Here is a 26,701-nt window from a genome sequence, read left to right on the forward strand (position 1 = left end):
CCCGACCGGTAGAAGCAAAGTGAAAAATTTTGGACTTGAAATAATAGTATATACTGTGGCTTGCTCCATAATAAATAATAATTAATTAAAGAATTTCCCACCGCAAATACTTTTTTTCCAAAAATTTTGTGCTCCAATAACTTGGCTTCTACTGCCTGGAGTTGAGCCAAATTTTGTTAACTGTCGTTCTTTTAGACAACTTAACAATTTCATGGGGTTAATATTGAATTTGAAATTTCTAAACTCTAGTAGCTGCGATGCTACCTACACGTTGGAATTGAGCCAAGTGTTTCTTTAGCCAAACTAACAATTTTATCGAATAGCTGTTAAAATTTGAAGAAATAAAACTTACTTTGAACCCCCCTATGCAACATACTGCACAAAAATCGTACCTGTAGGACTATACAAAGGCGGATATCCAGACGGCATTCCACCACATCCACGCACTGAGAAGTGTACGACGGACAAGTTATAAATTTTAATCCCAATATTACCGAGAGTATCGATTACCGGGAGGAAGCTCGTATATGCTTGGCAGAGATGGCTGAAGCTGTATCGGTGCGCCGAAAAATTGCGGGCCGAAGGCCGATTCAGGAGAGTCTTCGTTCCTGCCGTCTGGATGTCGCATGGTACCGGTGGGAATTGGTGCCTGAGAAAGAAATAAATATCGTGATCGTATTGCCATCAGTGTTGGGATCAAGTCACTACATTCGAGTCACAAGTCATATCGAGTCATTGCACATCTTGACTTGAATCAAGTCAAGTCCCTTGATTTTGGAAAGTGACTCGAGTATGTACCAAGAGTATGCATCGATTACTTGAGGAATTGAAATTGACTCGAAAAATTTGCTTCGAGTAACGAGTCAATCCACATTCTTGAAACGCCAAGTCAAGTCAAGTTATTTTTGCAAAGTGACTCAAGTCAAGTCGTCAGAAAAAGTTGACTCGAGGCGTACCAATGCTGATTGCAATACAGCAGGTAATACAATGTATTCATTGCAATAACATTTATTCTTTGTTTAGATCAGGGCTGGCCAACCTTTTCAGCCAAAGGGCCACATTCGATTGTCGAACTGTTGCGCGGGCCACTAGCCGCGCGAGGCGCGAATATTTTTCCTAGTTCACAGGTCAATAATATTTTCACCTGACTATATTTTGGACAATGTTCCCTCTAAGCTGCGCACGTGCGCAAATGCGCAGTGCTGGCACAGTCTCTGCGCACAGAAAATCGAAGTTGCGCACAAAAAATCCGAAGTGATGATCTTTTTTCCGTCGTTACGCACTGTTGTCCGAGGGTCTGCGCAGTGTATTGGTGAGTGTGCGCAGACTCGGCAAAAATTAGAGGGAACATTGATTGCGGGCCTGCTGTATATCGCTGGACTCAGTTTGCAAGGACTGGGCTATCGGCGTCTGGACATTTCGATATCAAAAGTTTCGACCAACATGCGTCAATCATTTTGTGCCTAGGTTTCATAGTCGACAGTTTTTCTGCGAGTGCAAACGCAAAGCTGCATATGTTAAACGACACTCTGTCTCGTAATCGCGATTATATTTAGATTCAATCTGATACATTAGGAGTTCTTTGATTTTCACAAAGGGGCAACAATATTAAAACCAAGAAATCGAGTGACAACATGTTGCGCGAAGCGTGTAGAAAATGTTTACTTTTGATAAATGTATCGCCAACCATTCTGTTTATTGTAGTATACGAAGATCTACCAATATGTGACTGACTCATGGATCTGCCAATGCGTTGGAACTGATATTTTAGTCATAACATATCAAGTGTTGCGGCCAGACTAAACAAATTTTCGGTTGGCCTCACAAGTTCATAATCTGTGCAATCCATTTTTGATAACATTAGAAATTTCGGAAATTATCTCGCGGGCCACTCAAAATCTTCTCGCGGGCCACATGTGGCCCGCGGGCCACGGGTTGGCCGGCCCTGGTTTAGATATAGACCGATTCAAACAAAGTACCGGTATTATGTCGCAATAACAACATTCAAATCTCAAGCTATAATCGTAACCTTGTGACAAAAGTAAATCCCGGATTGAACTCTTTCAAGGTTCATGGTCTTAAAAGACAGACAAAAGATGCAGATCAAGCACTGTTACACCATGCATTAATATTAGAAATACCACTAGGCTGAGTTGAATGTTTGACTGACGTAGTACTGCACTGAGTAATTTCGACATTTGTTAATTACATGCCCTGCATTGTTCAAATGAAACTAGTAGAACTGTTAATTGTGATTACTATGAGCTTCTTGATAGGAGATAGTAGGAGGAACCCCAGAACGAAGTCAAACCTACCTGGACATGCGCTGGACCAACCACATTCCTGAGCGGTCTGGGACGCACCAGAGGGAAAGCGTTGTCCAACAACGACTGGATATTCCGGCGTGTAGTCCTCGGGGTCGGAACTCCTAAAATGAAACGAGTCTTTACCCTGCACTGAAATAAATAAGTCAGTAAGTATTAGATATCACTTGAGTAATCGCTCGATTCAGAGCTCGTCGGCGAGAAGGTGTCTGTCGTGTATCTCCCAGGTGGGTCCCGTCTTCTACCCATCATCATTGATATCTCGGGATCTTCCTCGCGATTCAAGTCCACAGTGCGGCTATTACGTCGACGGCTGTGCATTGTGCAAGTGTGCAGTGTACAGATATGAAAAGATAATAGGAATTCGACAAACTCAAACAATAGTCGATTGCAAGTGTCCGTAACCATATCAGAAACAGTTCAGTTCTGTTATTAATAACAATTTTATCACATCAATACACCACGTATTTTCAAAGTAGTTACTGTTCCTGCTCAAGTAGGAGTAGTAGTAATGCCACAAATTTCTTCTCAATTACAACTAGTCATGCAACTCGACAGTTTCACTCATAAGTGTAATGCAAACTAATATAAAAACTACTTTTTACTATGTAAAATCTAAAGTGAAAATTATTGCACATAGACACACTCCAAAACATTAATGAGTATTTGAACAATTGAACATACCCCAGTCCTGTCAGCACAGCTGGAATCGGTGGATCTAAAACCTGATCAATATCACTTGAGTCTTCATATGTATCTGTATATAGAGAAAGTGCGTGCATGTATTTGTTCCGGATATACATCATTCAAGTAACAGAGGTAATCAAAGTAGTCATCATTTGTACTGAATTGCAAGTAGAAGTAATGCTGTAAATTCCAACTGAGTTACAAGAAGGATGGAATTCTAAGACATGCCAAAACTACTTTAAGTGGAAATAGACAATTAAGGTATCAAAAGTACTCATTTCACTCATAAACGCGCCGGAAACATATCCCAATACTACTTTCTAAGTAGTTTGGCCTAAAAAGTGGCAATAAAAATGGAAGTGTTTTGAAAATGTGACCATTTGATTAAATGATTCCAGTAGCCAAACCTACTGGAGTACTATGCTCAATTCACTTCTATTTATTATTAACAATTTCATTATTTCAATACACCACATGACTGCGGTACAATGAAAAGATAGGAAGGTGTCGAAACCACTTGGAGTATTCTTTTGATCAGACACCCACCTTGGGCTAGGGCACATAAAACGGAAGCGTTCACACTGAATGAAAAGTAAAAGCAGATAATATGAAAGGACAGGACATGCTCGATGACTGTCGGATAGCGGGCGAGATACTGTTCACCACTGCAGGCCCTGCATATTTGACAGAGCGAAGATCTTTTACGTCGACCATATGATACTTGTACGAGTTATACTTATGCATTTTTGATACCGAGGTAAAGAAGTCGTTGATATTTTCGCGTCAGTGTCCGCAGTGGAAATGCTACATAAACTTGGCACTTTCTAGTTCCCGCATATCTTTAACGTTTAGGACACCGAATCTTTTGATCAGTGATTTGTTGGAAGCACATCACAAGAACAACAATTTACCGTAAATCTTGGGTTTCCTCCTGTGTCTTGCTTGATTTCGAGCCCGTCGAAGTTTTCCCCGCCTCTGTGGTATTAGCAGTGGGTTAATACGGAATTCGAGACCTTTCGATTTCAACTGATGTTTGGCAGGCCAGTTGGGATAAATCTATTCCCATTCCCCGAGTGGCTCAGGCAAACATTTAGAAGACTAAGGCTTAAAATTGGTCATCACTACACCAGGAAGAGTACAAGTGGAGCGAGCGATTTCGAAGGCAGGCTGCATCTAGTTCACGAACAAAGCTTCGAATAGTAGCCTACTTATATGTTATTTGACTTCTAGGGTTAGTCGGCAAACTAGATGATGCATTTCAGTGATAACGTATACAGCTAGACACATCGATAATGCAGAATTCATTATGGCACTAAAATTACTGACCATATCCAAGCTATATTCCGTGATCATGATAAGGGGGCTCGTTTTTCTGTGCTTATGACAATTACACTTCTGATGTGATGCAACCATGTATGCTACAAAAATAGTAAATCAAAACAGCTGTATTTGTACTCATGCGGTCATTCGATTGGTTTACTAGTGAATTCGGGACGGATTTGGCATTAGAAATGGGTTAACCGTTAATAGTATGAAAGAGATGTATCAATATTGTAATAGTAATTTGGAAAATGAAGATTTCACTGAACATGATCGGGAATTGTGATACACGGCACTTGGTGAATTCGGCAATCGTAACTTGATATGTATGTATTATTGTTTTCTCGTTAGGACTTGGGTTTTAAGATTAGGATTAGCGGTCGTCAAGCCGTGAATTCACCAAGTGCCGAATTCAACATGACAATTCCACTGGTAACAAGGGCTGATCAAAATCGAGAATTCGCATATCACTCATGACAATGTCACAAGAGTACGAATGGCGTAAAAAGTTCAAAGTCCTACCTTTGTGTAACCACTAAGAACAGAATGCCGGTTCTGCATCACATTCATAAGAATTTGGTATTTTTCAACCATACCAATGCCATTGCACTTTGTGAAATGGCTCTGGCTTGATCATTACTTCATACATACGTCATTTCCACTAATGTCCGTGGCTTTGTATTACGTACGACCAATCGAGGTCTACAGCCTGTCACAGTGTATAATACTATCGAAGCTATAATTCATGTAGATAAATTAGCTCTTACTTGCAAGGAGCGTATTATTTTGGTACTAGAGAAGAAACATCTCTCACTACTAAACTTTGATCACCAGATTCATCGGTTGATGAAATAAATCTCTCTCTCTGTTTGACAACGTAATAATTATAACAGTACAAGAGGCTTACCATTGCGTCGTCAGTCAGAGAATCCCCAACATCTCGTCCGATGACCGAATGTATAGGCGGCAACGTGATCGGATGAACGGTGTGTGTGAATCTTGGAGTGTAATGATCCTGCGCCAGTTGATTGTTGATTGGACGAATCGGTGGCAGCCTGGTTGGTGGCGCCATTCGAGTCGCGGAAGGTAAGGGGTGTAACTCGATAGGGTGAATGGTTTGGGTAAATTTCGGAGTGAGAGATTCGCTAATCACTTCGAAAGACGGGCCGAGTTGCGAGATAGGTGCTGCAAGAGAGAGATATTCCTGGTTTAGATGTCAATATCTGGCGCTCAGCATGATTTGGCTTACTTGATCTCGGCTTTGGTTTTGGCCTTGGTGTCGGTATCGGCGTTGGTTCCGGCGGGCTGACATGATATAAGTAATATTTGAGCAACACGGCTTTTATGCACGATAATTGATACAAATCAACAGGAACACAACGCATTCGTTGAATAGAAGACGGAATTAATGCGACAAACGCAGCGCATGCGAAAATATTGAAGTACAAATTGGATAAGTTTTATACAGAGGTGGTCACCGGTCAGCCAAAAATACTTCTATACTTTCATAGTACTCAAGTAAGTTTGCCCACTCGCACTATACACTGAAGTGGTATTTTTAGACTATTTCCAATTCTAAAACAGTTTTTTAGTCAAAACTGCCTATTTTTACAATTTTGATTTTGTGGAGTAGACCGTAGTCTGGAGATGTGTCTGTGTCACTTTTATATGCAAAATTGTCATGACAGGTGGGCGAAATAGTATCTGCGTCAAGATAACTGGATATATTTTCAAAAACTGCACCTGTTTGTAACTTTTGAAACTCGAGTACGTTTTATGCCTTCATTTTTCCACGTCCACATGAAGTAATTTAGACATGGCTTGGATTTTGCTACTTCTAGTTGCAGTTGAGTAGAAAATTTGGTCAAACTTCGCGAACCGCGAACCTACCAAGTACTCTGGGCCTGAGGCATTGCATATTTTGGACGGGCCATCGTATTTATATTATAGAATCCCATATAAAAGAATCCCCAAGCCCACGAGTGGTTATATGTACAATCAACAGGTGGAAAAAGACTCGATACAATGAGATGACTTTGTGTTGGTGATGAGCATACCACGTTTTCTCAATCCACACATGTCGCTAGCTGCTACACGCAATTTTACTTTCGACGTTCTCGTCTTTTAATTTATAGCGAAACTACTATGCGGGAATCACAGCAGCAGTATCTCTCTTCCAATGAGACTGTACTGGTTTTCTTAATCTGCTTGAAAAAATAGTAGCTTTGCCATTCCTCACCTACCTTTCTATATACTTACCACAAACATCCGAGATTAAATTTTGAGGATCTAGCGATAGTGAGGCAATCAAGCGGGAGACAAATACAAATACAATATGTGCTCAAATATGTGGCAATTTTTATGGAAGTTTAGCGTAAAGTAGAACTTGGAGATATCAATTTTTAATCTCCAATCAGTCAATGTCTTACCATCACAAAAATTAGTATGCAAACATTTACACTCTCTTCGTGCTGTATATTTAATGGACTGTTACAAATAAATAATAAATTAATTTGGATACGAGGAATGGACAGACAGATCATGAATTTTTGGTGGATGCCTTGATTGCTTATATGCAATGTAATATTTAGAATAATATTATGAAGAAAGAAAATATATTAGATCGACTTAAGCCGTATAGCTAATTAAATCGGCCTTCATAGGGAGCTAAATTCAGAACAGTCCTTATGAGTACCACATCTTTGTATGAGTCTTTCCTGTTTACAAATACTGGGAAAATAGTATATGAATTTGAACTGAACCATCACTGCTTACTGCACTATTGAATAACGTGTTATGTTGTGGCATTACCGTAAAATGGACAAAAAGAACAAGTAATAAATCCTACGAGTCTATATCGTCCTGTCTCCCTTTCTCAGTTTGCTGTGATCGTGACGTCACCAGTGGAGTAGGTGGCCGCTGAAATAAGGAAAATCAAAATTGGAAAAGAATCGATATTGAAAACAGATAAAAAATCCAAACTTGAGCTATAGCAACAAGTGCTGGAATAGAGAAGATGAAAAATCGCAAAATAGTTAACTTTGCAAGACGTATTTAATGGACATGCAAAGTGCTGGGAATTATTGTCCTCATTTCTGGAATCGACCACGTTGATGCTGCTGTGCTTGGGATTTCACAACAAACTTAAGACATCACCCATTGCATGCATGCATTTTTTGCCGGTACATAATTTCAAAGCCATGGCTACACATGTTCATGAAAAAATTCGTATTGTTTGAAGTAGTGATTACCTCACAGCATTGTCATTGGTAAATAGATACAATTTTTTTCTGAAAAGTCCAACTTTCAATATTTCCCTTGCAATACGGTAAAGGTGCATAGCTGAGCTTTCCCATTCAATCTAATATGTATGACAACATATTGAGTGATACAAAAAACTTATATTAGAAGCTCAATACTCAACCCGACGAAAGAAAGCACTCACAAAGAATGGAAAAGAACTAGTAGAAAGGGCCGCGGCTTCAAAGAGATCAACATCGAAAAAGAACTGTGACATCGGGCACTCTAGGCCGAGGTGGATGTTAGAGTAAAGGATCGCTACTGATGCGTGTCGTTCGACATCCTCCTATCTGTTCATGACATCGCATTGTGTCTTATCGCATTGTACATTGTGTGTGACTTGTTCAGATAAAAATATAACCCAACCATGTTATGTTATGTTATGTTAACTAAGAAAACGGTTAGTCCGGAACTCGATTTCGTGCAACCCTGCTAATTACTTCCACTCTGAGCAGTTTTATTCAGTTGCACAAAGCATTGATAACACTAACAATTCAATAAAATTTACAGCTCTACTTTTGGCTATACCAAATTTCCATCAACAAATACCTTAAACAAGTGGTTCTTAACCTTTTTTCCTCCAGTGCCCCTTTCTAAAAATTGTCTGGGTCTGCCGCCCCCCCCCATTTTAAGGATTGTAGTGAAAAACAATGGGTAAGTGGTCGTCCGGCAGGTCTTTTCGGGTTGGGACCTCACTATTGGAAATATTTCGCGATTGAATCGCACGCGTGGGATCACTTGAGTAATTAACGATATAATACTTGTATATGTGCTATATTCGGGATCAAATCAGGGTTGTTATTTATAACAAGCATCGGGTATGCCTACCGGCTCGTACCATCTGGTTCGAGCCCAACGTATACATCCCGAATTCACCTCTGGCATATTGGCAATATACGGGAAAGTTACTTGTATTGGTATTTGTTTTATTTTTTTTGAGTTAGTAGTAAATCAACTGAGAATGTGGCAGAGATCTTTGCTCACATTGAATTTAGTACTGCACCCAGCTCTTAACTTTAAGATGAATGTATTCCAAACAAAGTAAACCATAATATATAACGTTCATGTGCGTTGTGGATCACAAAACTGGACAGTATCATCCTTTATAATACGGTGAAGAAATATTCTGACGAATTAATTTTGTAGCTCTCAAATACAATTATATTTCGGTAATCATTTTGTCCGGAAAGCTTCAAAGCTTCTTTAATGTACAAAGGGCATCACTCTCATAAGTGGTACAGCAGCACCTCTTCGATTCCGATATGAACGGCATGATACAATACCTAGCTCGAAACATTTTGTGGAAAATATCCCGAGCTAGCGTGATGGAAGTGTTTCAACGGGGAATTGGCGATTAAGAAGTACGCGCAATTCATTTTACATGAATTATAAGAAACCACTGCAGTCATGTGAACAGCGCACGTGTAAATTTCGTGCTACGCGCGACGAAAAATTTCGAGATTTGACAGATTTTGTTGAATGTTAATGTGTGATGAGTACTCGGGAATATATAGAACTCTTTTCCTACTATATAATCATATGCCTCTACTACATCATCTACTGCCACGTCATTTTTCTTCAGCGCCCCCATACCCCTGAGCCCAGCACCCCCCATTTCGCCCCGTTGGTGTTTCCGCCCCCTTTAACATCCAAATCGCCCCTTGGGGAGCGCTGGAGACAAGGTTAAGAGCCACTGCCTTAAACAGTTGCCTACATGGGTTGGTTGCTTTTTCAATTAGTAAAATTCACAATATATGGAATAAATAGAAGAGACAAGGAGTTTTACTTACAATGATGCTTGGTGAAGGTTGAGTTATTGTTTTCAGTCGACGACGCCCCCAGCAGTACCACAGAATGATTATGAATAGAGCGAGAAACCCCACCACTCCAAGTACGATCAGAAGAATGACCCACCATGGCGGTGGCTCAATAAAAACAGTCGTAGTTGAGTCATTCGTAGCAGGGGTGATAGATGATGCAGATGGAGGAATGGGCGTTGTAGTTGTGTCATTCGTAGCAGGGGTGATAGATGATGCAGATGGAGGAATGGGCGTTGTAGTTGTGTCATTCGTAGCAGGGGTGATAGATGATGCAGATGGAGGAATGGGCGTTGTAGTTGTGTCATTCGTAGCAGGGGTGATAGATGATGCAGATGGAGGAATGGGCGTTGTAGTTGTGTCATTCGTAGCAGGGGTGATAGATGATGCAGATGGAGGAATGGACGTTGTAGTTGTGTCATTCGTAGCAGGGGTGATAGATGATGCAGATGGAGGAATGGGCGTTGTAGTTGTGTCATTCGTAGCAGGGGTGATAGATGATGCAGATGGAGGAATGGACGTTGTAGTTGTGTCATTCGTAGCAGGGGTGGTAGATGATGCAGATGTAGTAGATATTGAGATGGCTGCAATAATGATATATATAATATTAAACTTGTGCCACATAGAGCCATATAAGATATATCTATATATATCTATATAATCTGTGCCGTATATAGCAATATATCATGCTACACCAGGGATCCGTACATCAATGTTTATAATTCATATATTAATCAGACACATTTCTGACATCCCAATTCAGAGATCAATGAATAACGGACGAATTCTAGTATAAAACGAATTACATCTAGAATAGGACTGTAGTATTGGATTTGGGTCCACATGGATCGTTCTGATAGATAACTCTACCGCCGGTCCATAACTGGCCACAGCAAACATTGTGGACTGTTCTAATACACTAGATTTTGAATCTGCATTCATTTGAATTGCATCAAAAAACTAATATCAAGTGATTCAAATGTTCCAAAAAATTATCAGTAGCTCTCCGAATCAATGAATGTTTATTTTTCTCAATTACGATCTGGTTGTCTATGAGGTTGATCAGAGATAGTGGCACTCGGTCCAGGATACAAACCATGAATGATTGTCTAGCCTAGTGGTTCTCAGACTGAGGGCACGCCCCAAAATTGATGGGGGGGGGGGTGGAAAAGCATCAGAAGAGGGGCGCGAAGCTGCAGTCAACTGAGTGTTTTGGCGCTCGACGCGATTTTCTATCAATTCATAGCTAGTTATTGTTCTGTGTATAGTCCGAATTTCATATTTTAGAATTCTCTCATCAACAGCCATAAGCTCTTACGCCATCCTGCCGTTGATATTGCTAGTATTCCGGTTGCATTTTGTGATATGACGATAAGGGGGACGCGAAATTTTTCACTAGCAAAAAGTGGGCCGTGTCTAAAAAAGTTTGAGTACCACTGGTCTAGCCAGAAAATCCCAGGATCGTGTACATCCAAAGCTCAGGTGTGACTGGCATTGAGCTGCATATCTACCCACATTCAGAATCAAAAACAACTAAGCCTATTGGTACTTACTAGTGTTGATACGGAATGAAGTTGCAGCACTTGCAATCGCACCGTTTCGAGTTCTCGTCGATACTCTCAGCGTCAATTCGTTCGAAGTATTCAAGGCCAAATTTGAGACTTCCATCTTGAAGAAAAAAAAAAACGTATGTTCGAACAAGTTTTTATGTGATCTTGTGGATATGTTTTGATGAATTGAATTGAAATGAATTGTGGCCGAAGTGGCCACTTATGTTATTGAAGCAGATTTGGAATCAATGATGATGTAATTGCTGACGAATATAATGCTTTTCAATGAAGATTACAATTACTGATAGCAGACGAATATGAATTATAAATTGTTTCATATAGAGTATTTGTAATTGAGTAGAAATTTATGGAGTTATTTCTATTTCTAATTGAGTAACACCGCTCACTACTTTGACCACATTTGCTCACAACATATCGACCGAGAAGTAGGGCCCTCTAACATGAATTGCGGACATGATTCTGGCTAAGCTAAATCAAAAGATCATTTTAAGTGACGCACATTATTTAAAATAACCATTTCTACCGCAGCCCGATTTTACTTTGACAACCGGATATTGCCCAGCCCATTCCAAGCATGTAACCGCAATGGATGAAATATTAATCCATATGAGACACATACCGTGATATCCGCAGAGCCATCGATACCTTCTTCATTCAGAGTTGCGATAGCATCTGTTCCATTCATCACTACGTACATCACAGATTTCGGCACATTCGGCACAGTTAAGATGGCCGCGTCCCCAGCATCGTTCACACTGTACCTCACATTAAGCCCGTCCAAATCGGCAGTGGTGATTGCTTTGCAAGAAATGAAAGAGGGAGTTTACCTGGTGTCAACATCAAGTTTTTTCTTTATATAAATTATAGCATTCACCGATCAATTACACCAGGGCAACAACAAAGAGCTTGTTGCCGAATTGGATTGAGATATTCAAGACTAGGAATCTCTGTTCGAGACAGAATAAAACCTGCGTGCGCATACTGTATAATTGTATTTGAAACGTAAACGGATTTAGCATTAGAGAAGCCTTTGCCAAATTTTAGAGATTCGCTGGATATTCAAAACCAGTTATGCACAAAATAATTCACAGAACAATCATACCAGTACAGCAATAAAACCGACAAAGCTGTAAAAAGGTTAGTTACCGAGCCAAACCGCGACATTCAAGATGAAAAACATCTTTATACATATCTGTTCATACTGAAATAAAGTACCAGATTTGGTTTAATAATATTTTCATCATTTCAAACCCGAATATTTAGGGGTAATTGTCAGCAACTAGTAAAGTACTGGAAAGAACATTGCATATCGCCAATCGTATCACCAAATATGACGTCACTGGCATGAAATTTTGTATAATGGAGGCGAAAAGACCTCTTATGCTCAACGTACCATTTTTATATGGTACACAAATTTTGCGATACAATTGTTGATATACAATGTTCCATCCAGTTCTCTACTAGTTGCTAACTATTACCCTTGACGAGTGTCAGACGAAAATATTCAGGTTTATTACAATGTGAATACATTATTCACTTGTATATTGAAGTTCTGTACCTCCAGGATTGTCTTTTGTATATCTGTTGAATTATAGCTGGTTGCTGGACATTAAAGATCAGCTATACTCAAATCGCAGTATAGGAAGACACACAAGTGTGAACCCAGTTAGACCAATGTTCCATCAATAAAGACTAAAATAAAAAGCCACACACCTTTGTCGTAAAATTCGAATCTTCTTGACGAATTGCCAATATCAAACCATTCGTACATTCTTGTGTACAGCAATTCGTCAGTGCTTCGAGGTCTAGGCAGCACCTTTTTGAAAAACACCAAACCCACTCCGTACACCGTGTTGGTTTCGAAAGGAATCGAGTTCTCGTCTACAAAAGATTAGGCTTGTTAAGAGTAGGGCTGAGCGCAATGATTCGTGTGCTCAAATTAGAAAAGGGTATCGATTGTAAGGATTCGAATTGGGTATTGAGCATGTTTTTTTTTAAGAAATAAAAATGATGATGACTCGAGCTATTTTTCCATGAGTCGACTTGACTCAAGTCATTTTATCAAATGCATAAAATGACTCGACTCAAATCAATTTTTGTATTGACTCGACTAGTACTCGAGTCATCGTGCATGACTCGAGACTAGGACGGCTAAGACGGACACTTCATTGTAACTTTCACAAATAGTTAAGTCACCACATTATCGGTATTTCGTCTATCAGTCCTGGTAATTGGAAAATAGGGTCAGAAACTGTTAAAATGACAGAAATTATGATACTATAAATGCGAGCCATTTTATATCACTGGATCAGAGTTTAAAAAAGTGGGTTGAATCTGATTGAACTAAGAATTGAACAGTAAACATAGTGACTTGGACTCGGACTCGAGTCAAAAACTATGACTCGGACTCGACCCCCTACTAGCTGACTTGGACTCGGACTTGACTCGGTGGTGAATTGAAAATGACCCGACTTGACTCGCGTCAAAACTATAAAAGAGAGATTGACTTGTGACTCGGAACCTTGTGACTTGGTTACAATCCTGCTAAATAATACTAAATTATCTTCAACCTGTCAGATAACTGTTTTTTTTGTCGTCGCGTAAATTGTACATATTTAAAGTCTTAAGGTGTTGTCCAAGCGTAGAATTGCAAGCAGTAACTTTATCATAATCACGTAGTGCGTCGACAGACTGCGACGATTGAGTTACAAAAGCACTGTGCCCTGGTTTTGTAATTTGCAGTTGGACATGCTGATCAGAATGCGCTCAATATTTGAACTTAAAACATACTCCATAGTCTTACAACGTCGCAATGAGCAACACTCGAATACACGCGAAGCCTGACACTCGATTCGAAATCGAAGCACTCAAGTGATAAATTTTGCCCATCCTTGGTTATGTGTCGCGACATACCTTGCTTTGTCAGATCCAATGCTGTTACACAGCTGCTAGGCGTTCCTTCAACGTTATACTTATACATCAACATACTCCGAGTTCCATTCTCTGCTGTGTATGCCACGTAGATTTGTATAGGCGAAGAAGAGGAACACTGTACGGAACTACCATCGATGGGGACGTAATTCGCTTCTGATTTCGGAACGTCCACAGAGTCATTATTTCCTGATGGGGAATACCAGAAAAGCCGTCCGTTGATGTTGCCTGCAAGAAAGAGAATTCGGATGTCTCAATATATCGTCACGATTTCACAATATCGAGGCGGAATCCGGTAAAGACGATAGGATTCAATATCCCGCCCGGATAATTCAAAAGAGTAACTCATATTGCACCGGCTCTCGACCGCGGTCGCGGTACCAATTGGGCTACTCAGTGTGAAAAAATTAGGTAAAGAGGTGGTCAGCAGGGTTGTAACCAAGTCATAAGGCTTCGAGTCACAAGTCAATCTCTCTTTTATAGTTTTGACTTGTGTCAAGTCGAGTCATTTTCAATTCACCACCGATTCAAGTCCGAGTCCAAGTCAGCGATCACAGGGTTGAGTCCGAGTCATGGTATTATGACTAGAGTTCGAGTCCAAGTCATTGTGTTGACTGCTCAGTTTCCAGTTAAAGTCTCGTTAACCCACTTTTTATAACTCTGTTTGGCGATATCGAATGGTTTGCATTCATAATATACTAATTTCCCTCACTTTTAGCAGTTTCCGGTCGCAATTTCAAGCACCAGCACCACTAGAAGAAATCGCAATAGTGTGGTAACTTGACTATTTTTCGAAATTACAATGAAATTTTGGTCTTGGCCGTCTGAGTCTCGAGTCATATGACTTGACTCGAGTCAAGTCGAGTCATCAGAAAATCGTGACTCGAGTCGAGTCATGACTCGAGTCATTACAACCCTGGTGGTCAGCAACGAAGTACCTAGGGCGGAGATAATAAAGTTAGCTGATCCAGGAGAATGCTAATCGTGTGATTAAAAACTGCTTATCGAGACGCATTTTAGGCGAATATCATAAACTTGGCTGATCCAATAGAATGCCAATCGTGTGATTAAATACTGCTAATCGCGACGCATAAAGTTGGAGAAGGTTCCGCGCGATGATTAGTCGAGGTGTCCCGAGTTTTCAATCAAGTGGCGTTATCTGTTGCCTCATAATGCGAAAACGTGTTATTGGCTATTAGCTGTCAATTTGTTGAATGAAACAACAGCCTGCCGATAACGATACTGCCACTGTAACAGGTAGAATTATTATCATCGAGAAATGAAAGTTGTGTCCAATTAGTACAGTACAGCTAAGAAACAGATTATAGAATATTGATATCCCTCTGCAATGGTGGGTACATAATTCGTTCATTGTTTAGTGAAGCCATTACCTAGGAGACAATCGGCACGATCATTATCGGAAATATTTGAGTGTGGGAATGGTGCGTAGTGTACACAGTTTTTGCAAATAACTAGTTATCTATAGTTTGTTCCGGTTTGTTAAATCATGAGATTAAAACTAACTTTATGCGCTGCGGTCAACCGGTTTCCTTAATCCTGGGTTGCCAAATCCTGATGAGCGCGATAATCGACTTTACAGCTAATCCAACTTTATTATCTCCGCCATTAAATTCTACTTCTCCTGCTTGCACTACTTCCTCAAGTGGTCACGATTTTACATTACTTCAACTTGACAATATTTGAGACAACGTTGTCTGCAGACTCAGTTCACACTTTCATTTTTTTGCCTTGGAGTCGGCTTCTATCAAAATACATCAACCAAGTCTGTGCCAACAGAATGAGTTTGTGTACCATCTGAAAATAGTACATTAGGCTTAAGTGCTCTCTTCGACCCGATCATTCGAAATTTCATGACAGTGACGTCATGTTTTGTGATACGATTGTTGATATACAACGTTCTTTCCCATTCTCGACTAGTTGCTGAAGATTACCCCTGACGAGTGTCATATGAAAATATTTGGGTTCATTTCAATATGAATATATTATTCAATTGTGTTCTGCACCTCCAAGAAAATCAATTTTCAGTTTCTTAGATAAAACAAGGCATATCAATAATACTTACTTTTTTACTTACTTGTAAATCGCTACCTCTACTTCTACTTCAGTAGAAATTGATGGTGTTAATTCTACTTAGACTTGAGTACTGACGATGAGCACTTTGACCAAAAACAATTACGGATATCCGAATTCCAAGTAGCATTTAGGAAACGGATGACTGGAAAAAAGTCATATTCAGTAATGAGGCCGCAACATTATTGGGACTGTGCTAATAGTGATGGTCATCAAAATATTTTTTAATCTTCAGATTCCGAAATGCCGTAGGGTAAAAAAGATTGAGAGCCACTGTCTTACCGGCATATTCAATATTTCGGAAATATTTTGCCTCTGATAATAATAAAAGAATAATATAAAGTAGACAATGTGGTACTGTAATACAGTAAAAAACAAACGTAAACGAGTACGCATTCGGGTATAGGGACTGCCGGGACATCTGTACAGTCTCGTACTATTTCACCAATGTTTTGTGTTGCTGTTTTCGGTTATTTGAATCGGCTCGTTCATGTTTGTTTTGTACCATCACTACCACACAACTTGATGTTTGCTTTGTTATTATGATGTGACACACGTGTATTCCGTAAATTTTGAATTGGATTCACTGCATCACAGACTTTCGCTAGTGAGGAGAGTCAGTCAAAAAGCCTCTTGTGAATAAATTAGTAGTATGAACAGATTATTTCGTGTGATAATCACTGATCCGAAATAATTATTTACACATCTTACCGTCAACGTTGAGAAACGAATCGGTGAAGTCCGGATTCGTCAGATTCGAAGGGTCCAACACGTCGAGATAGGAATTGTCAATTGCCTTTATTTCATAGTGTACAGTCTCAAAACCGGCCATCGAATTCTCTCTCCTATGGACGGTTACTGACGAAATAACACTGCTGTTATACGCGTCTTCAATCAGCTTTGCCGATTCGTCAAACGTGATACTGCCGGAAGTCCTGTTGACCAGCGTGACCTTTCCGAAAATCGACGACATGCCTGCAACGATATTGATAACGAGGGTTTCGTGGCAGAAGCTCAGAAAGATAAGCGATAAAACGAATATGATTACGAAGGCGTTTAAAAATGAGACATTTTTACTTTTTCAGAGTTCCTGAGTAGGTTTCGCTTACCCTTGTTCTAACAGTTGTTTTTTGATTAATTCCACTTCTACTTGAAGGGATTTGGGGCAAATTACTCTTCACACTTCAGTTTTCATAGTTGTGAGCACATTTACCAGTGAAATTGTCACAAAAATTGTGTGACATGTTTCCTGTTTTGAAAAGTACACCTGTTTGACATAAGGCATTATGTGACAGTCATGAAGTTTCCAGAGTAACCTAATCCGATTAACTGCTAATAGTATGCGACCCTCGACCAATCACCTATCACCACTCCTCTACTTTATCAAACTGCTCCCATGAGTGCTTTGCAGTTGTTTCTTGTTTTGACGTGACTTGTAATTGATTAAAGATTTAATACATACCTACACTGACTACTTTGGCCATCTCTGACAACTAGGGGGCGTCTACCCATGCTACTCTCGTGCTACCCCTTGCTACTACTGATTCGTGGTTCGATCATAAATCAAGTTTAAATATAGTTTACTCAAAAGCGCAGGTATCAAAACGTATCCGGTTTTTATGAATTGAAAACCAGATGAGCACGTGTGGTGCCAGGTGTTATCGAACACGGTGAAACACTCGGACATATAACAGGAATTCTTCACCTGTAGTGAAATTGGTCCATTCTCCAAATTCCGTGCCGTTAACTGTTTCGTTGTATATCCGCGCCGCCCTCGCCCTGACCGAGTAGTTTGTGTTTGGCTCCAAAGGATAACCCGGGCTGCCAATACTGTGGATGAAGTTTTACTCGATCATCGTTTAAAAGCGGTGCTGTATAATTACGATTTCAAATCTTCAAAGGTCTTTTACCGATACACAACGGTAAAATGAGACTGTGTAGAAATCTGTGTAACTTATGTTACAAAAAGTACTACGAATTAAGACACCAGGCAGAGTAGCTAGCCCAATACACACGGCGAATTGGTAAATATACATTAAATTGCATTTGATCACCGCACGGCTCTTGTTGAGTCAAAATTTCTACAACCAGATGTCCTTACAGAAGTCAGAATTACTCTGTATTATTTTACCAACCAATTTCCGACTCAAATAGGCTTTTATAAGTGCTCAACTCCATCTGTTTGACCAGAGTACCTGTCGAACCTCTCATTTTCTACATTCAACGCGAGTAATTTCAGTCGGCCCTGGTATATTGTATTTTCTCTAAAAATGCGATTGAATCTACTTGATTAGGAGATGGACAGTTTTATACGTCACACAAAGAAAAAAAAGATACAATATAGAGTTGGTTGCCACCGGTGTGATAGTACTCGCAGTCAGCAGAGGTGATCAGTAACAAAGTATTCCTGGTTTTTCAAGAAATTCTACTTCCCTGAACCACTTCAAGGTGTAAAGAAGAACTTGGTTTTTGAATAGGTTGGCATCGCTTTAGCGAATGAATTTCTCGAAACAGCCAGGTTAAATTCTCACCACGTCACCGTGACAGAATATATTTTCGAATATCCCATCTGCTGAAAGTGTCATCAGTTGAAATCGAATGCTCGCCTCTGTTTTAGAGCAGAGGAGACAAAGATGAGATGTAAGAACAAGAATTGCTTGGTGTATCATTTTGAACACATTGTGTCTCATGTTACCGTTACTCGGGGGTAAGCAATGAATTTTAAAGTCCTGAAAATCCTGGAATATGTTGTTCAATGTAACTCAAAACATATATGGTACAGATCACAGGCTTTCCATCGGTACCAAAATTTATGCTCAGAAGGCATTACTATTTGAGTGGCGTTGAAATATGTAAAAAGTGTCTCATCTTACCCTTCTCACCCTTACTGTTGAAGATATATGACCATTAATTACTCGAGTACTTTCAAACTTTGTATTTTCTATTTCTGCTTAACGCAGTTTGGGCAGGTCTTCGAAATTGCTGCTTCCACTTGTAATTGAGCAGAAATTTACGGCGTTACTACTTTCATTTCAACTTGACCGGCAATACTGACTATTTCGACGGCCTCAGCTTGCAGTTGGGTTTGATATCATAGTGTTACTTCTACTTTTTCACGATTAGAAACGGTAGCTACATTTAGACCCTCTTGACTCCCTGTAATCAGCAACACGAAACGTCGACGGCTATCACAATAACAAATACTCATCACTCGACCTGAATCCGTAAAATGTGTATTCGTCAGTTATCCTACTCAGATTCGCATCCTTTTCATCATTGCCGTCCTTTTGAACTTCTAATTCCCATTGTGTAACCCGTGGATTGGGTCCGACAAAAATAAGAGCCGCCGTGGGTAGCGGGTCGCTGCCCACAATGACTTTGACGGGTGCAGGGTCTGAATTTATACAAGGGTTTAAATTTTCAATGTATGATATTAACTCGGAAATCCATATAATTTTATTTCACTTTCGCTAAACAAGTTGATGACAGCAAAAAATATTTTCAAGTTTGCAAATTTTTTACCCCAATACCAATATATTCTATCATCGAGCCATGGACTGAAGAGCCTGACCGAGCTCGCCAATAATATCAAGTCAATATCACACAGTGAAATAAATACCGGAATCAGTCTTTCTTCAATTTTCATCAATTTTTGTGACGTCATAAATGTGGTAGTGACGCTAATGGCCAGACTGGGAATATTGGTGTATTTCTTAGAGATAGACAGGTGTTCAAAAGCACTGTTTCTAGTTCAATTTATATCCAAGCATATCAATGACTGTAAAGGACTTCAAATATATACCCTGAAGTTTTGGATATGCGCCTCGAGCTAGATGGCAAATCTTTTGCATATTGGCTGAATATATCGGGGATATCGGTGAATGTGCCAGTGTTGGGATCAAGTCACTACCTTCGAGTCGCAAGTCATTTCGAGTCATTGCAAATTTTGACTCGAGTCGAGTCAAGTCAATCGATTTTCAAAGGTGACTCGAGTCAAGTCAAGTCACTCGATTTTTGGAGGTGAATCGAGTCAAGTCAAGTCAAGTCAAGTCACGAGTCAAGTCACAATTCAAGTCAAGTTGCCTTTTCAAGGTATGATGCATGATTACGTCATTGCATTTTCCTAGCTGTCTGAAATATAGATTGAGTGGTCATTACTTTTGAACCAATGAACGAATATAAAGTTAAATATACACGCAAGAACGCGCTGTATCGCTCACATATACGTAGAACTGCCTACGTAGCCTACGCAAGTAATTGCATAGCCTATAAAGTCACCAGCCAAAATAGAGAATAGAGAAACGAATTGATAAGATACAATAAATTACCCATGTACAAATTGATATGATGCAATTCGAGCCTGTGCCAATGGTTGAGGTCTTGAGGACTATATAAACTATATTCAAATTCAAATCAATGAGACTAAGAGGTTTGGTTAAGGTAAGAACAGAGAACAGGAATAAACATTTTGCTGTAAAATTACTATACTATACTAGTTAACGTCAACATAAGGTTCGATCACTTCGTTTGCTGTCAATTTATTCGTGAGAGAACAATGGAGGCTCAGTAAAACGCACAATCACAGGTTACACCAGTGTTTCGCGAACAATCCAACCATATGCAAGATACAGTGATTTTTATTGACACCGATAACTGTACTTTATGACTTGAAATTGACTCGTGAATATTTCTACGAGTCACGAGTCTATCCACATTTCTGATACGCCGAGTCAAGTCAAGTCAAGTCAAATCATTTTAGCAAAGTGAATCGAGTCAAGACAAGTCATACAAAAAAGTGGCACGAGTCATTCCAACACTGTAAGGTGCTAGTTTTTTTATCAGTATCAGCTCAAAACTCCGATATCGGTAGGGCTCTAGTATACTGTCACTGATTCAGAATGGTATAACAAAATTTGCAACGTGTCAACTCACATGTATGCGCCACGCAACCACTGATAGATAATTGTGCCGAGCTGGCCGTAATGTCGTACAAAGTGTCTGGCTTGAGATCAGCGATCTGTAATGTGCGTTGAAGAAAGTCATCGTAGACACATATGTGACGTTAAATCATAGAAGTCTAGCGGATGATCTTGGGGACCCCATCCCACACACGTGAATCCTTTTAGATTTCAGGAAAAATCAAGCAGCAAACCGTATACTTTTTCCAGTCGTTTATTGGATCGGGGATTCTAGTTTTGTTCAAATAAGAAGCAGTCTGGCAAGCTTTGCAATCTGGGGAAAATTAATGATGTGTTGTGTGATCTGACTTACTTTTGACACATGGAAATACTGTATCTTGTCTTAGAGTGGACAAACTTTATAACTTGCATGTCACATCCAGAGCAGCAAAAGTAGGGGTACAGGTTTGGAAGAGTAAGGGTGTCAGAGTTGAAAGCGCCTTCTCGTAGATGTGAATAAGTTGTGAGTAGGCTACATTTCCTGTGGTAGACACCTAACTGAGAGACAACTCATGGGAGAAAATGTAGTTTAGGTGGGGTCGATTTAATTTGATTTAGAGTTCATTTGGTGACAATATTGTTGGATTGACAAATAATTCAATTTCCGCTAGGATCATTTACATTTCAGTGAAAATGCCGGTAATTGGTAATTTGGTAATTTGAGTCAAAGATAATTTAAGGTAGGTTAGGAGCTCAAACAGAACATGCCATTGTGTCAATCAAGACAGCTTTATTTCTGTTACTCAAATGACTGCATTTTACAATGCGTCACTAAAAAAAAACATTCTGTTAACGATTGGAACATCAATTTTAAGCGTGTCACAGAAACACACAATTCTGTCATATAAACGACTATAACAGCACTTTTGAATGTGCAATTGAAAAGAATATATTAATGTCACGCAAATGAGATATCACTCGGTAGATCTGTCGGTCAGTTGATATACATACACCCATTTCTGATAGCCTACATTTTACCACAAATATTCAGAATGTTCCAGGAATCAGTGAAAGTGTGAATATTATTCACTATGTTTTGTACGGGGTGTAATAATTGTTTCGTTTGATATGGAAAGCTGTCTGTTACTTGTGAAAATCGAAATGATTCAAGCGTAGCTCAAATCTGCAACCCAAAGAGTCTGTCTTTCTCCACGCCTATGCACAATTGCAAATGCATGAAAAATTTTGTGGTGGCGTGAGATAGTATTCGAATCGAGTGTTAACGCCGCATGAACTATCACTGATGAATCGTTGCTAGTAGTAATGAACTAATGATAATGTAGATTAACTAAGTTCACTAAGCTGAGATTGCTGAAAGATGAAGAAGGTTTATACTTAAATTTGCACACGGCAAGGCGGAATAAGAGTTTTAACCTGATAGAGCGTCGCTGTGAGTTGTATTTATATTATCATAATCAGCCGAGTATTATAAACCAAGGAGCATCAAGCAATATTCGAAATCAATGAAAGACAGCATTAGAAAATACATACTGAAAAGAATGTGCCAGAATCACTGCTGTACGACAGGCTATCTCCGGTGTGTCGCGATTTCAGGGTGATATTGTATGACTCCACACGTGTGAATTCAACTGTCATCGACGAGTCACTATCAGTTGTGATGCTCAACTGGGCACAGCTTATATCTGCAAAAAGAACTTGTGATTGGTAATTCTGAGATTTTTTTCGTTCTATGAAGGTTGAATAATGTCGAGTGAAAAGAATTCAGTTTCTGTGAAAACAACTAGTATTTCAGCCTGGTAAAAGCAACTATTTTGAATCCTAAATGTACACAAAATGTACCGAACGATCGTAGAACAATCCTTGACACTGGAATATTGAATTCTTCGGAGATAAATGTGGCCCATTCATCAGCAGTTGCAAGGGCTATCACTTCTGAGCCCCTCTGAAGTGCACCGTTACGACTGGCTGTGCAAAAAGCAGACACCGACGCCATGTCGAGAGTAGAGTTTACAACCTGAATAATACGAATCAAACATGACATTTTAGACAGAATATGTGCCGTGCAACGTGCGGCCTATGCAGCTGGCTGACAGAAATTTTTGCGATCCTTAAAAAATTGCCGATTTCAAAAGGTATGTGGCCCACTAAATGAGTCTTTAATTTAGCTTAGCCTGGTATCGGTAAGTTTGAACCAACTCGAGACGTGAATTTTTGGTGACTCGACTTGACTTGAGACATTTTTTCAAATGCGAAAAATGACTCGACTCGAGTCAATTTTTGTATTGATTCGACTTGTACTCGAGTCATTGTGCATGACTCGAACCAACTCATATGACTCAAGACTAGGACGGCCGAGACAGGCATTTGATTGTAACTTCGAAGAATAGTAAAGTTACCATATTATTGGTATTTTGTCTATCAGTCCTGATACTTGGAAAATAGGGCCAGAAACTGTTAAGACTGAGGAAAATTGCTATATTATGAATAGCTTCTTGGAGGTACAGAACTTCAATATACAATTCAATAGTATATTCATATTGAAATGAGCCCGAATATTTTCGGATGACACTCGTCAGGGGTAATCGTCAGCAACTAGTAGAGAATTCAGAAGAACAGCGTATATCAACAATTTTGTGTTACGATTGTTGATATACGCTGTTCTTTTGAATTCTCTACTAGTTGCTGACGATTACCCCTGACCAGTCAGCCGAAAATATTCGGGTTCGTTTCAATAAGAATATACTATTCAATTGTATGTTATGAATGTGGGCGATTCTATATTAATCAAGCAGAGTTGAAGATTAAAGTGAACGGATTGAACAGTAAACATAATGACTTGGACACGAATCAAAACACTATGACTCGGACTCGACCCTTTACTAGCTGACTTGGACTTGACTCGGTGGTGCATTGAAAATAGCTCGACTTGACTCGATTCAAAACTATAAAACTGAGATTGACTTGGGACTTGGAACTTTGTGACTCGGTTACAAGCCTGGTTTGAACTACACTCAAACGAACTAGGTGCAGCACCAAAAACACTAAAACATGCATATGCTGACTTTGCAAATTATTATTTTTGACAAAATATATTCAATATATTAATATTAATAATAATCGCACTTCACACAAGTTACCTACATGAATTCCTGATCGCTATGTGTGGTCTGATTTTAAATTTTTTCGTTACTCTTGCCAATCCTTAATTAAATGGTGCGGCCTTGCGACGACAAAATAGCCATACTATGTGAAAGCCTATCTATGAGCATCCCCAATTGAATTAAATTAAAAATTTCTGCTGTACCATTTTTGCTTGGCCAAGCCAAGATGTCTCTTTTAAGAATCTCGGCAAAATTTCAACAGAATTTGACGTACAGTTATAGTAAAGGGTCCAGATATTGCAGTCACGTCCCTACGTTTACGGTTGTTTTGAGACATCTCCGACTCATTGGAAGCTCGATGTATAGCTAGCGCCAGACCATCCGCAATTTGTTGATTGGATACACTTTCCGTTGACTGAAATTCTAAAAAATATAACATTTTATTAGAAAAGACTGAACAATGATTTGAATCGCTCTTGAATTTATATTGTATGACTCTTCCGTTGCGTGTCTGAACAATATCAAGAATATTTTCTTCGTTGACTCAAAAGGATAATTCAAACATAGCTAAAGCAATAATGCCGTGTTGTAATCCATTCATAAATGGGGACGGTTTAACTGCTGTATGACTTCTCTCAAGATTTCAATGTTAACATTACAGAATATTCAAAGTAGTGACAGCTGTTCAAATAGTCGCTCAGAACGATTATCTTTCACAGTAGTGTATAGTATGATTGTGTTGGAATGACTCCTGAATCCACACTGACTTTGAGCTTGCGCGGATGCCGTTACAGAATCTAAGTTCCTGGTTCATTTCATCAAATCTTTTGCACATGGATGCAAAGTTCATAAATGCTTGTAAATACTGTTTATATACGGCAATTGCAAGAATATTTTGGATCAAATTTAATAAAGCGAAACCTCAAACATTTCTCGCTACATTCTATGAGTGGGATGACAGTCCTCATGGTCAACCATCACGTTTATCTACTACACCATATCTTGTTTTTGAAAGAGAACCATTCACACGCAGCTGATCTCGGCCGTTGGCATCCATGAAGCAAGAAAATTGGAGCTTTGGCACTTTTGAGTTTCACTGTACCAAAGCTTAAAATGGGACGTGAGTAAAGGAAGTTTCATAAACACTGCTCAAACAAATTCATAGCAAAATCCGCAGCAGTTGACTTAAAAAAATACCTTACCTAAATCAAACATATATTCAGCCGAGCGTAAAATCTCATGTCCACCAATTGGAGCGATTAAAATGCTACATGAGCAAAAAAGTTTGGAAAACACTGTTAAAACTAATTGACATCAAAATCCACAACACTTGACTTCAAAAAATACCATACCTAATTCAAATAGATATTCAGCCGCAGGTGAGGTCACATTTCCAGCAATTGTACTGGTCACTGTGTCACTAAGCATTGAGCTATTCGTGCTTGATGTAGACGCTGTAGTAACAGCTGTACTTGTGGTGCTTTCCATCGCTGTAGTATCCACATAAGTACTGCTAGAGGTGACAGTTGAAACAAGTGCAGCCGGTGACAACTTTACATTTGATATTGTGACATTGAATGAGGAAAATGCTTCTGTGATATAAGGCTCATGCGTGTCATTCGCAAATGCAGAAAAAACAGATGAGGAGTTCAATGTGACGTTGTCCTTAGTAGCCACAAAATATGCTGTCGTTTCATTGTTGGAGTACTCCACATTAAGAACCTGAATGGCAATGGTCAGAAAATCAAATTGAAAACTGCCAATGCATCAAGTATCTCAGAAACAGGTCATGTCTGCTAACCTAATGCAATCAAAAATACATTGAATAATTTGCTGCTCAAGCATAGTACAGTTAGGGTCACTACCATACTTTGTGAATCTGAATCTGAACTTCCAGACTTACAATACCGGAGTAAAATCCGGAAAAATTGTTCAATTTATTGCGAGTGTGTAGTTGGTTGACTAAAAAAGGGCAGCTGTCTGGTTCCACTCCCGAAAAACCCGCCGGACCGTCACTTGGGTACTGAATTCCTATATCTCAGTTGAATTTTAACATGCATTTAACCAAAATTTTCAAAAAATAGGACAAATTCTCAAAAAAGAGGACGTATTGTAAACCTAGTACAGTGATTGATGTTTTGATTCTAGTGGCGTCATGATGCCATGATTTGTATTGCATTGAGGGGATTTGACTTTGTTGATGGAAAAATATCATATAAGTGTTTTGTTATGTATGTAGAAATTACTTTACATCAACGTTAACACCGAAAGACAACATAAATGATGATCTTTCATTACATTTGAGACCATAGCATCAGAGGAAGTACATCGTACTTCGTAATATAATCCTAACACAGCAGAAACTTGCAATTATTCTTGAGATAAATGGCAGCACTTACAGAATTACCAAGCAAGTGCTTACCAATGGATGAGTCTGGGACCTCCGCCAGCATTTGCTTAGCCAAGTTCATTTTTAATATGCACAGTAGAGCTGACACTAACCATTGATAAATGTCAGTTCAAAAAGCTTTGGGAAAGTATAAATATGAATTTACTTTTCAAGTGTAAATTGAGTTTCTGCACCCAAAGGTTTCAATTGCGTTTTGGCCAATTTATCATGTATTGATGAATTCTTGGCAT

The 26,701-nt window shown here is 39.3% G+C and overlaps 1 protein-coding gene across 3 annotated transcripts in view; it reads right to left on the minus strand.

Annotated features, from left to right (window-relative positions):
* The window catches only part of LOC145448372 (uncharacterized), a 47,644-nt gene that overhangs the window by 1,805 nt on the left and 19,138 nt on the right, over positions 1-26,701 (minus strand). For all 3 annotated transcript variants that reach the window (XM_080326757.1, XM_080326756.1, XM_080326755.1), the window contains exons 7-28: positions 25,414-25,783; positions 24,336-24,484; positions 22,800-22,974; positions 22,491-22,642; positions 20,974-21,058; positions 19,258-19,435; positions 17,747-17,871; positions 16,753-17,016; positions 13,933-14,178; positions 12,733-12,900; positions 11,639-11,817; positions 11,002-11,116; positions 9,422-10,032; positions 7,180-7,250; positions 5,581-5,636; positions 5,239-5,516; positions 3,923-3,986; positions 3,009-3,081; positions 2,492-2,637; positions 2,316-2,428; positions 511-649; positions 393-446 (exon numbers count right to left, since the gene is read on the minus strand). In XM_080326757.1, the coding sequence (XP_080182883.1) occupies positions 393-446; positions 511-649; positions 2,316-2,428; positions 2,492-2,637; positions 3,009-3,081; positions 3,923-3,986; positions 5,239-5,516; positions 5,581-5,636; positions 7,180-7,250; positions 9,422-10,032; positions 11,002-11,116; positions 11,639-11,817; positions 12,733-12,900; positions 13,933-14,178; positions 16,753-17,016; positions 17,747-17,871; positions 19,258-19,435; positions 20,974-21,058; positions 22,491-22,642; positions 22,800-22,974; positions 24,336-24,484; positions 25,414-25,783 (3,811 nt within the window). The remainder of the gene's footprint in view (positions 1-392; positions 447-510; positions 650-2,315; positions 2,429-2,491; positions 2,638-3,008; positions 3,082-3,922; positions 3,987-5,238; positions 5,517-5,580; positions 5,637-7,179; positions 7,251-9,421; positions 10,033-11,001; positions 11,117-11,638; positions 11,818-12,732; positions 12,901-13,932; positions 14,179-16,752; positions 17,017-17,746; positions 17,872-19,257; positions 19,436-20,973; positions 21,059-22,490; positions 22,643-22,799; positions 22,975-24,335; positions 24,485-25,413; positions 25,784-26,701) is intronic.

The sequence above is a fragment of the Botryllus schlosseri genome, chromosome 10 (assembly GCF_051294905.1).
Source record: "Botryllus schlosseri isolate E-star chromosome 10, Bs_hap1, whole genome shotgun sequence".
Taxonomy (NCBI): domain Eukaryota; kingdom Metazoa; phylum Chordata; class Ascidiacea; order Stolidobranchia; family Styelidae; genus Botryllus; species Botryllus schlosseri.